This window comes from Populus nigra, chromosome 3, assembly GCF_951802175.1.
Source record: "Populus nigra chromosome 3, ddPopNigr1.1, whole genome shotgun sequence".
In the NCBI taxonomy this organism is placed as follows: Eukaryota; Viridiplantae; Streptophyta; class Magnoliopsida; order Malpighiales; family Salicaceae; genus Populus; species Populus nigra.
Window position 1 is genome coordinate 24,308,220 of NC_084854.1, and position 12,128 is coordinate 24,320,347.

Below are 12,128 nucleotides of genomic sequence, written 5' to 3' on the forward strand. Positions count from 1 at the left end.
ATTTAAAATTAATTTTTTAATGTTTCTGAATTATTTTGACGTGATAATATCAAAAATAAAATTTAAAAAATAAAATTATTTTAATATATTTTTAAATAAAAAATAACCATTATTTCAATTTCAAATACCTTTTTAATCCTGAATAATGAAATTTATCTTTATTTCCTTAATTTTTACCTTTTTCTTAGCTTGAATCCTTGATTTATTTTTTATGCGTGAAAAATTAAATCAATTTTTTGGATGATTTTTTGACAAAAAATTTATTTATTAATCGATATATTGATGGATTGTTTTTCCTAATCTCTCCTTGGATTTGAGATTGAGATGGTAACGTGAAAGTCAAGCAGATGACCAGTTAACGAATATCTCACAAACACTTCGAATACCTTGTGAGGCATGTCCGTAGCGACAAGACCAACGTTATGTCAACGTTAACAGTTCCATGACGTGTTTAAAAAATTACAAGAAAGGGTTCTTGTACTTTTCTTTTTGAGAATTTCCTATATTTTGTAAATCCCCTGTCGCTTTTTGCTCCAATAATTTTATCTGTATTTCCACCTATATATTCAAATTTTTTTAACAAATATATAAACATTTTTTATATGTTGACAAATATTAACAAATATATTTTTATTTTTAACTTGTAGGGTCATGTTAAAAAATATTTTAAACAAATATATAAACATTAATCACCTATTAAAAAAAGACTTATGTACTTGACCAGTAGGGTAATGTTAAAAAATATCTTTAACAGGTATAATGTTATATAATCATTAATTTTAAAAAATATAGTTTAATTAACGATTTTAAATTTAATTTTTAAAAATAACTAGTTTGAGATCACTTGAATCTAGATTATCGTTGATACACATCTTAATAATAATAAAAATATATTATATAAACAAAAATGGGCCCACCGTGATGGTAAGGATATGAGTGATGACATGGGGAAAGGGGCCCACTTGTGGCCCCACTTTGTGTGAAGATGGGCAATGCTAGAGTTTGATTTGATGACGTGGTGTTTAACTACCTGCATTGCATGCCACATCATGGCTTCTGCAGGGCTTGCTTCACAGCTTGGTAATATAATGACCAATATTTAAATTATTGAAATATTGAATAAAACATCATCGTGGGTAATATCTTTTAATTAAAAATATATTAAAACAATATTAAAAAAAATATTTTTAGTATCCACATGTTAAAATTATTGAAAAATAATTAAATTTTTTTAGTTAAAAAACAATTTAAAAATCACTTTTTAGTAAAAGTTACTTTGTATCAAATTATCACGCAGTATAGATTTTTACAAGATGACATGCCGTGGGCTTGTAAAACAAATGTATTTGATAGTGTTATAATTGTAAACCAACGCTAGATAAGTAATATAAATTAAAGGTATGATGGAGCAAATATTTCATGACAAAAAAAAAATTGTATTGATGATCCAAAACTTAGAGACTGAACAAAATGATTTGTAGTAATTTACAGTGTTTTGTGAGAAAAGATACAGTGCTTTCATCACATGATTTAGCTTTTCAGTCAATAAAAAGAAAAATAAAATTACAAAACTAAATTCTCTACCAACTTAATATTAAAAAAAAACCAACAAAGATAATTTTGGAAGGAAAAAAACCCATGAGAAAAAATGTTACAACAATTTACAATGTTTTGTGAGGAAAACTATAACGCTTTTTCTAAATAAAATAAAAAACCATTTAGAGAAATATTGTAGCAATCCACAATGTTTTGTGAGAAAAAGTACAACGCTTTCCTCGTATGATTTAGTTTTATTGTAATTATAATTCTTAACCAACTCAATATTTTAAAAAAATGAACAAAGATAATTTTGAAAAAAATCACAAAAAAATCACATGGAAAAACACTGCAACAATTCACAGTGTTTTAAAGAAAAAAAATATAAAGCTAAATTCTTAATCAGCTCAATATTAAAAAAAAATCGACAAATATAATTTTGAAAAATAAAGAAATAAAATAGAAAAATAAAGTGGAAAAACATCATAACAATCCATAGTATTTTAAAGAAAAAAATTACAAAGCAAAAATTTTAAAAGGTAAAATCAATAAAAAAAAATTTGAAAAAAAAATGACAAAAAAAAAATAAGAAAGTTGAAAATTTTTTTTTGAAAAAAAAAGAAGGGAAAGCTTAAAAAAAATAAAAAAAAAATCACATCCACGGTGTTTTATATTAGTTAATTTAGATAATGGTTTTGAGTTCCATGATTGATTCATGAATATTATTAGTCTGGTTATTTATTTCATCTGTTGATATCATGATTTTTATTTAGGCTTCTATTGACCGTACGATCCAGTGCTCGCATCCTCGCACATGATTCATGATTCGAGATGGGTCCGGTGTATGTTAAAAATACTTTTCAAAAAGAGAAAGAGAGATGAAGGCAAAAATCCATACAACCTTGATTCTTCTCTGCTCATCATGAAAGAGAAAAAGCAGGAACCTTCCTTTTATTTTTTTAAAAGTATTTTATCTGTTATTTTTTAATATATTTTTTATTTAAAAATATATTAAAATAATATTTTTTAATAAATAAACAAGAAATTATATTGGTTTTTTATAGAATATTTATGCAATCAACATATATCCACTTAGACACTTTATTATTATTATGTATATAAAATTGGAAATATTTTTGAATAAATTAAAAGGCAAACATTCAAGTTTAGCACTCAAAATCACTTTATTCCTTGATTTTTTATTTTGAGTACCAGCTTATATATATATTTTTTTATAATCGTGTGTTTAATATTTAATCCCTAAACTTATTGACATTCACAGTGACAATGTTTACTATCCAATATCCATAAAAATGGCAAAAACGTAATATACCAGTCCCTACAAGCCCACTATCACAAATTCACAATCTCCCAAATTATCCGCCACTCTCTTTCTTCGAGTACCCGGTTCCTGCTTTCTAAAAGCCTGCTCTTGCCACTTGAGAACCCAAAAGCACGAAGAACCAAAGCCAGCATAAATGTAGCTACAAAGATCACAGTACTAACAAAACTAAGACAGCAATGGCAACAGCAGGAACAAAACTAACAAGGGTTATTTCAAGATTCTTCATTAATAATGTTAACAACAAACCTTTGAGGGTAATGGGATCCGGGTCTTCTTTTAATGGGTTGGCCAAGTATTCAACATCTGCATCTACAGCGGTGAAGGATTATGATGATTATAGGAAGTCTTTATACGGTGATATTTCACATAGAGCTTTGCTTGTTGATGCTGTTGGTACTCTTGTTGTTCCCTCACAGCCCATGGCTCAGGTGCTAACGTGTGTGTGTGTGTCTAAACTGTGATTTTGCGTGTTTTGATTTCCGGGCTTAGGATGTTTTGGTTGTGTGGATTGTGTTATGAGGTTTCCAAGTGGTGATGTTTGTGTCAAATTTTGTTTTTTGCTAGTGATTTTGTTAATATGCTGGGCTCTGAATTTTGTAGTTGATTAGTTAAGTCATTCTCAACATTTCTCAGGAAGATTTTGGGTGGTGTTTCGAGAGCTTGTGTTATCAGCGAAATCAGCTTCTACCTTAAATCAAAAGCTCCCATCTCTCGTTATATTAGAGCTGAAAGATCTGTGTGTAGATTAGGGGAGTCTGAGTTTGTTTCATTCATGGATTCTGTATGTAACTCTTCCCTGTATAAATACGTACGGTGAATAATTTATGCCTTTCGTTTTGTATAGGTTGTTTACATGTCTGGATAGATTATTCGGGGTGGTATTTAACATTTTCTTTTTTTGGTTCTCTTGTATGAAATGTAAACTAATTTTGATATGAATGGAGTGATAAATTGTTGTTTTGTTGTTGTAGATATATAGACAGATTGGGGAGAAGTATGGAGTGGAGTACTCCGAGGATGAGATATTAAACAGATACCGATGGGCTTATGGGCAGCCTTGGGGCCGATCTCGTCTCAGGTCTGCTCCCTTTTTTACTTTTCGCATTTAGATGGAATTAGTTTATGATTTCCTCGCTGGAATCCATGTACTAGAACTTGTGGATTTTCTTAAAAGATTACTATTCTTGCATCTATTGCCTTTCTGGACTGTTGGAGTAGCAATAATAGTGGTAGCAAAGAAATTCTTGAGTCGTTTTGTTAGGTGGTATTGCTATAATGGCTCGTACTGTGTTTTCATCCCTTTTCTTAGGAATGAGTTGAATAACGCCGCCAGCAAGTTAGCTTCTTTAGTAAACTTCTTTCTGCTTGACAGATACGTGATACCAGATTCATCATGTGTAACAAATCTAGAATTATTACATGCAAGTTGCTCGAAACTGCAGCTGCAGCTGCTTATAATGTCCCCACAGATGATTCTAGTAGACAAACCATGGTAATTGTGCTGAGATCTTTTGCAAATTTGCTTAGATGTATGGTTGGTAATGTTATCATATTAGGCATGGGCCTGTTTTCACTTTTTCAGTGTGCAGGGCATGTTTCATAAGAGTATTTGATGCGATATGGACAGACTGGACTGTTAAACAATTTAAAATCCTTAAATGGATATTTCTAAGAATGTGCTCCAGGGAATCTCAGCGATTCCAGGAAACAAACTAAAAGCATGAATAGAAATATTAGCACATGGAAAAGAATCAGTCCATTTTAATGTTCTTTACGCATAGCATGGTTGTATATTGTATCTCCTAGATTCCCACACATTCCAAGCCTGCTGCTTTGTAAAAGTTGTTGAATTTCCTGTCATTATTCTGATATTTTTAGTTTTTTCTTCTTCTGAGGGTCCACTAATGACAATTTGGCTTCTAGTCCTAATCTTCCTAGGTACAATGTGCAAAGGCATATTGTCTACATGAAAAAGGCCAATGGTCACGCATGGATTATATGTCTGTCAAAAATTATCTTGCACTTGTATGCCATATTTGGCAAGAATTTGTTTTTCTTGTGGTCAACAGCTTGATATTTATTTTTTAATATTTTATCGCAGATATGTAAATGATGGGAGACCCTTCTGGCAGTTTATAGTCAGTTCTTCCACTGGCTGCTCAGATGCTCGGTACTTTGAAGAGCTTTATAGCTACTATACCACTGAAAAGGTACGGTAGATTGTTTGAGCATAGAAAAATTCTCACCTTTGTAATGCATTTGTTATTCTGGCTACAACTTTCATATGCTGTTTTTTTCAGGCCTGGCACCTCTGTGATCCAGATGCCGAGAAAGTGTTTGAGGCCATCAGAAAAGCGGGTGTAAAATTGGCTGTTGTGTCAAACTTTGACACTCGTCTTAGACCTCTCTTGCGGGCTTTAAACTGTGATCACTGGTTTGATGCCGTGGCAGTTTCAGCTGAAGTAAGAAAATCGAATACAGAGAGACATGCATTGAATTATTCTCATTTCCTCTCTCTTTGAAATATATCTAAAATGAGAAAAAAGAATTACATGAAATGGTGTACGGGCTTTTATTTTTCATCTGTATATCAAATACTAATAGATCTGTACAGGTTGCTCGACAGTAGTCATTACTCTTGTTCTTAAGAAACTCAGAAACAGAGAAACTAAAGCTGCTCCAAATTTGTAGAATTGCTTTCTTGTCTCATAGTTATTTTCAAAGAATTGAAAGGTCTTTAGTCTGCATAAGGTTCTTTCGATATTATTATGCAAACTAAAGTAAAGAGAATTTGATTTGTTGGAAGATAAATTTAACGTCCAACCTTGAAATGACTGAGTTTTGTTTCATTTTTGTTGCATTCAGAATTGATCATATGCATGAAGTGCATAGCATTTGGTGATAGTCTTATGATATTAAGAATCTTTTCATATGACAAAAATAAATTAGAAAAGGATAAAGTTCCTTGGTATTGGCAATAATTCTGCTCTCTTTCTCTAATCAGGTTGCAGCGGAGAAGCCAAATCCAACAATATTTCTAAAAGCTTGTGAGTTGTTGGAAGTAAAACCAGAAGATGTTGTGCATGTAGGCGATGATCGTAGGAATGATATATGGGGTGCAAGGGATGCAGGCTGTGATGCTTGGCTTTGGGGAAGTGACGTCCACTCCTTCGAGGAGGTAGGCTTCAATAATCAATATAGAACTAGGTGAAAACTGAGGGCGGGGAAGAGATCACATTAATATTTCTTGGAATCCTTAATGTTTCAAATCTCATGACGGTATTTGATTACTAAAGCTCTTGTAAACTTGCATGGAGATGTGTTCGCAAACTGCAGCTAGGATTGTTGTATCTGCATTGAAATTGGAAACCAGCCTGTTTATTCTCAAATTAATTTTGCTAAAATTTGACATAACATGTCAACATCTTTACGGGGATTGTGACCTGACATGCAAAGTATATGTTCGTTTTTAGAGGTGACTATCTTCTGGCTGTAGTTAGCATGTCAGCCAGCTATTATGGGTTCAGTTTACTGTAAATAGGATCCAGGTTACAGTTTGCCATGGTTTCATGCACGAGACAGTCATTACACACTATATACCATGACTTGTAGACATTACAATTATCACCGTCATGATCATCATTGTTTGTAATTACCCTTGCCAAAAGTAAGAATGATCACTTTGATTTCGCTGATGCAGGTTGCGCAGAGGATAGGAGTGCCCGTTTGAGAGATTTTTTCTTGTGTAACAATCTTTAAGAGGCTCTCTATATGTAAAAGGTTTACCTCGACTTTTAAGAAGAGTTTGTGCATAGTGTTCTCTTCTGCTGTGGTTTGTAGAAGGACAAGTGCGGGTAGTAACTAATGTAAGATGAGAATACAGCCTTTCCCTTGTCGAGTAATTGGTCATCTCTTGTAAATCTCGCTTATATATCGCAAGTTTTCTTATGCAGACAACCTGTTTCTTTTCTTTTTGATGGTATGCAGACTATACACGGTATGTTCTTTATGGTTCGTACTTTTTAGTGGTCCATTTGCATGGAACGTAGGGTTCTCTGCTAATTTTTTTCTTGAGTTCATCAATCTAAAGAAAAGAGAAAAACAATACTGACAAATCTTACAATTGAAGCCCAGAACTCGATATTCCTGGAAAGGATCAGCACAGTAAATTACGGGTTGTTTTGCAGCAGACCTGCTTGCTGTGGTGCTTTATTTTTTTGGTGCCAATCTAGTATTGTTATATATATATTTTTTTAAGAACGAGATTAGTCCCGTTTAGGATTTGTAATTATCCCTTTCAATATGTTTAGGATTTGTAATTATCCCTTTCAATATGTTTAGGATTTGTAATTATCCCTTTCAATATGTGTGCTTTTCAAGGATCGAACTTATATTTTCACCTTGATATGGTGCTTTTGAAATATTTACAAAGCAATATAGGTAAATAGTGTATAATTACTTAAAAATGATTTTTTTTTTACAATTTAAATAGTTTTTTTTTTTACTTATCTAAAGACAACAAGAAATGCTATTAAATCATACCTGATTGTTAGTATTTATTATAATTGTGAAGGAATTGGCTAGATTATAAAAAAGATTAATTATTATTTTTAACAGTGCATTGAGTGAATCTATTTCCTTTGAAGATAACAATATACCTTTAGAATTATAATTGCACAATTATATTAGTAACTAATATAATTATGAGATATTTAGTTAATTTATTAACTGACAAGATAAATTATTATGATAAAATAAGTAAAACTATTTAATCATTTGTATCCTGAAGCCCCCGTAACCATAGGAAATTGTATTATTTGCAAAAACTGGACATTTAAAATGGTGCAAAACTTCCATTTGGCACATTTTAGCAGTGCATGCAAAGGCTATTGGTTCAAGTTCAGAAGGTTCAGACAACACTCACAGGAGCTGGGTTAATTTAACGGATAATGTGTTCGGTACTATTACAGCAATTATTTTTATAAAATAATTTTTATTTGAAAATTTATGGAGATAATATTTTTTTAGCTTTTAAAATTTATTTTAATATTAATATATTAAAATAATCAGAAAATACAATAAAATTAAAAGCAAAGAAAAAATATATATCTTTAATATTTTCAAAAACGTTTTTGAAACACAAAAATAAATGAGTTCTTAGAGTTGTCATTATTATTCTTGTGATTTTATTTATTTTTATTTTTTGATAATTTTAATGTGTTTATATAAAAAATAATTTAAAAAATATTTCGATATATTTTAAAGCAAAAAATATTTTTAAAACACACATATTAGGCAATAATACCAATCACACATTTCATATTAATTTAAATGAGCATTTCCTAATTTTTATTTTTACATTAAGTAATTAAAGTTGCATGATAGATTAAAGTTCCGTTTTTTTTACCCATTAAATAATTGTCCAATATAACCTAAAGATCCAAATATGTCTCATGGAGTATTTAAAAATATGATAGCGGTTATGATTCAAAATATTTTTTGTTTGAAAATATATTAAAATATTTTTTTTTTATTTTTGAAAATTTACCTTTGACATCTACTTATCAAAAATCAAAACGATTTGAAAATATAAAAAAATAATTTTAAACAAAATAAAAAAAAAATTTAAATTTATAAAAAACATGGTTTTAACTATATTCCCAGACATTGCCTTTAAAACCTTAAAAAAACATAAGAAATCTCTAATTAAATGAGTCATGAATTAATTTAATTTTTAAAATTTAAAAATAAAATAAAATAAAATCAAACCAATCGGTTCAATTTGATTCAGTTTAGTCTGAAATTCTTTAAAAATAATTAATTAAATTGGATATTTTTTTTTATCTAAACTAAATTCAACCAAGCTCGCTGATAAAAAATAAACTTAATAGTTTTTAAGAGAGAGTTAAAAAAAAAAAGTCAATAAAATAAAATCAAGTAAGCTATCAAGAAGCCCATTTCCATAACCAGGCCCGACTAACCAGTCTAATAAAAACGACTCCCTCGTAGGCGGGAAAAAAAACCAGGCACACCAAAAATAGGGCTTTTCAAATTTTCAAACATCAACTGTTGACTCCGTCCCTCTCTCCAAAAAACGAAAATGGAGAGAATCCACGTCGCCGTCAGAGCAAGACCATTATCAGCAGAAGACGCAAAATCTACTCCATGGAGAATCTCCGGAAGCTCCATTTTCATCCCTAATTACTCCAATAAATTCGAATTCGGTACTGTCAAGTTCACATTCCACTTTTTTGAATTTTTTTAAATAATTTTTTTTTAGGTTTTACCTCCGGTTTCCTAATTTTTTCAATTTTTTTTGCTGCTTAGATCGTGTTTTTGGTGAAGCGTGTAAGACTGAAGAGGTTTATAGATCCAAAACTAAAGAAATCGTTACTGCTGCCGTTCGTGGATTCAACGGTAAATTTTGAAAGTAATTAAGATTTTAATAAGTGAATTGGATTAACTCAAGAGTGTAATTATGGTTTCTAGGGACTGTATTTGCTTATGGACAAACTAACAGTGGAAAGACGCATACAATGAGAGGGACATCTAATGAGCCTGGCGTGATTCCTCTTGCTGTGCATGATTTGTTTCATATAATACAACAGGTAATTTTAATTTGAATCTAATTTTAGTTGCATGTTAATTGAGATTTACACAATTTTCTGGGTTTATTTTATTGTTTTGTTTAATGTTGATATTTTAATTAGCTTTTAGATGGCAGTGAGCCTTTCCTTTTTGGACATGTTTTAGGTGTTTATAGAGAAGAATTTAAGTTTTTATGGAGAGGAGAGGAAGAGAAAGAAAGAATTCTGTTTTGTATTGCCTTTGATGATTAAAATGATAAACGAGCTAGCTACGTATACAAGGTTCTCTATTCTAACTCCATAAATGTTTTGACTTCCATTAACAAAAGTAATAGTTTGACATGCAGTTTGACAACAAACTATTGCTAACTCCATAAATGTTCTAACTTCCATCTTGATTAAAAGTTTCCATTTGATTCACTCTATTAACACCATTAAGAAAAGATTTATAGCTTGCTGCCGTTCCCATATTAACTGCTTGATTAGGTTAAAACTCAAGACCATTTCCCAAATTTCTTGAAAATATTGTGGAATCATTAGGTACTCCAAACTGTTTTTGCACTCTAACTCCATAAATCCAATAATAATGATTTTGTGAAATACCACATAACCGTCACCATTTACCCCCAAATGATTAACAGCGTCTACAAAAGATTGTGAATTCCGTAAGACCCCAAAATTAGTCCCTTACAAACAAGTACTAACTTTTCTCCCAAATATTCAACCCATTTACTCTATTCTCAAAGAACTGGTTATTTTGGGTGGTAACACCAAGTACTATTCTGAATTTACCTTTCTAAAATTCTGGACCGAGTCCTCCAATTTCTTGATTTCTGCGATTATGGTTCCTTTTTATGGTAAAAAAAAATAATTTATATAAACAAGAATTAAGTGTTTATAGGGAAGAAGAGAAGTTGTAATTTACAAAGGAAGACAAAGAAAACGATTCTGCTTTACATTTCCTTCGATGATTAAAATGATAAACGAGCTAGTTATTTATACAAGGTTACCAATTTTGTTGTAGCAGCTACCTAATCTTACCAAATGCCACATGTTACATCATCTTCATTACCCACAACCATTCAAACGATGCCACATGTCCCTCCAAAATTAAGTTTTACTTTGACTCATAACAATGCCAAACTAGACGACCCTTTTAATCTCTGCAAAAGATTGTGCATTGTATTGATGGAGTTGAAATCACAAGGACACGGAAAGGTCATTAGCCAAACACAAGAGAGTGAGACCTTGGCATCCTCGATAATAATTATAATTTGTAGAAATAGCTTTAACAATTTAGTAAAAGTTTGGGTATGTATTTTTAATTTTGCAAGGAATTTTTTTATTACTCTTACTTGATGAGACTTTAATTTGTAAATTAGGATGTGGACCGGGAGTTTCTGTTGAGAATGTCTTACATGGAGATATATAATGAAGATATTAATGACTTATTGGCTCCCGAACATCGAAAGTTGCAAATTCATGAAAGTACAGAGGTACTCAAAATTTCTGTTTCTTGGAGATTATGTGCTATATTGCCAAGACTGTTGCTAGCTATTTGTTTTTGTTTTGTGTACGTAGAGAGGAATATATGTAGCTGGATTGCGTGAAGAAATAGTTGCCTCTCCCCAACAAGTTCTCGACCTTATGCAGTTTGGAGAATGTAAGTTATTTTTAGACGTAATGTTAATATTTTTGGATTTTTGTTAGAAACCACAATTTTTTTACGTTGGCTTTTTGATGATTAATTGGTTTCTGCTTTTTCTTCATCGAATTTTAGCTCACAGGCACATTGGAGAGACAAACATGAACTTGTATAGTAGCAGGTCCCACACTATTTTCCGTATGGTAAGATCAAATTCTCCTCCCACTGATTTTGTTTGTTTTATACGATCATTTTCCTTATATTCATTATTGAACAGATTATTGAGAGTAGAGATAGGACTGGGGATGAGGATAGTAGCAACTCATGTGATGCTGTACGTGTATCGGTTTTGGTATGTGATTCAGTGTATTGTGTTTCCTTTTATCTTTATGGTGGTTATGCTTCTTTCTGTTGTTGTTATGGTAATTAGTATGGATGTTTTTTTTTCTAGAATTTGGTGGACCTTGCTGGTTCTGAACGGGCGGCAAAAACTGGAGCAGAAGGTGTTCGGCTCAAAGAGGGTTCACACATAAATAAAAGCTTAATGACACTTGGCACTGTCATTAAGAAATTGAGTGAGGGTGCAGAAAGCCAAGGGTATTTTCTATATTTGTGTGACTATCTTTATTTTTTAATCACTTCATACACTTTAACTGTTTTTATTATTCAATTTGATCTAGGGGTCATGTTCCATATAGAGATAGCAAACTCACACGCATTTTGCAGCCCGCTTTGGGTGGAAATGCAAATACAGCTATAATATGCCAACATAACTCTTGCACAGGTAACATTCTGTAGCCATTCAAATTTATCTTGGTTAACATTGTTAAAAGCACAAGTGTTATGATTTCATCTGTTTTTTATGTTGCTAATCACGTTTGTTGATAGTAGATTCATGCAGACGAGACAAAGAGTAGTCTACTGTTTGCAAGCAGAGCGTTGCGTGTCACGAATTGTGCACATGTGAATGAGGTGTTTTTTTGCTGTCTTGCACTAACTAAACTGTATTGTACTT

General features: G+C 31.3%; 2 protein-coding genes across 2 annotated transcripts in view; both read left to right on the forward strand.

Annotated features, from left to right (window-relative positions):
* The first annotated feature begins 2,908 nt into the window (after nt 1-2,908).
* Nucleotides 2,909-6,838, forward strand: LOC133690240 (uncharacterized). Its single transcript, XM_062110467.1, has 6 exons — nt 2,909-3,309; nt 3,853-3,959; nt 4,983-5,091; nt 5,182-5,343; nt 5,886-6,059; nt 6,582-6,838. Exons 1-6 carry the CDS (start codon nt 3,058-3,060, stop codon nt 6,609-6,611), a joined length of 834 nt encoding a protein of 277 aa, XP_061966451.1. The 5' UTR covers nt 2,909-3,057; the 3' UTR covers nt 6,612-6,838.
* A 2,042-nt stretch (nt 6,839-8,880) lies between these two features.
* The window catches only part of LOC133689475 (kinesin-like protein KIN-7O), a 9,047-nt gene continuing 5,799 nt past the window's right edge, over nt 8,881-12,128 (forward strand). The window contains 11 exon segments of the mRNA XM_062109332.1: nt 8,881-9,105; nt 9,209-9,298; nt 9,371-9,489; nt 10,851-10,964; nt 11,050-11,131; nt 11,249-11,316; nt 11,391-11,465; nt 11,565-11,710; nt 11,794-11,878; nt 11,880-11,897; nt 12,005-12,085. Of these exon segments, the coding sequence (XP_061965316.1) occupies nt 8,982-9,105; nt 9,209-9,298; nt 9,371-9,489; nt 10,851-10,964; nt 11,050-11,131; nt 11,249-11,316; nt 11,391-11,465; nt 11,565-11,710; nt 11,794-11,878; nt 11,880-11,897; nt 12,005-12,085 (1,002 nt within the window). The 5' untranslated portion in view covers nt 8,881-8,981.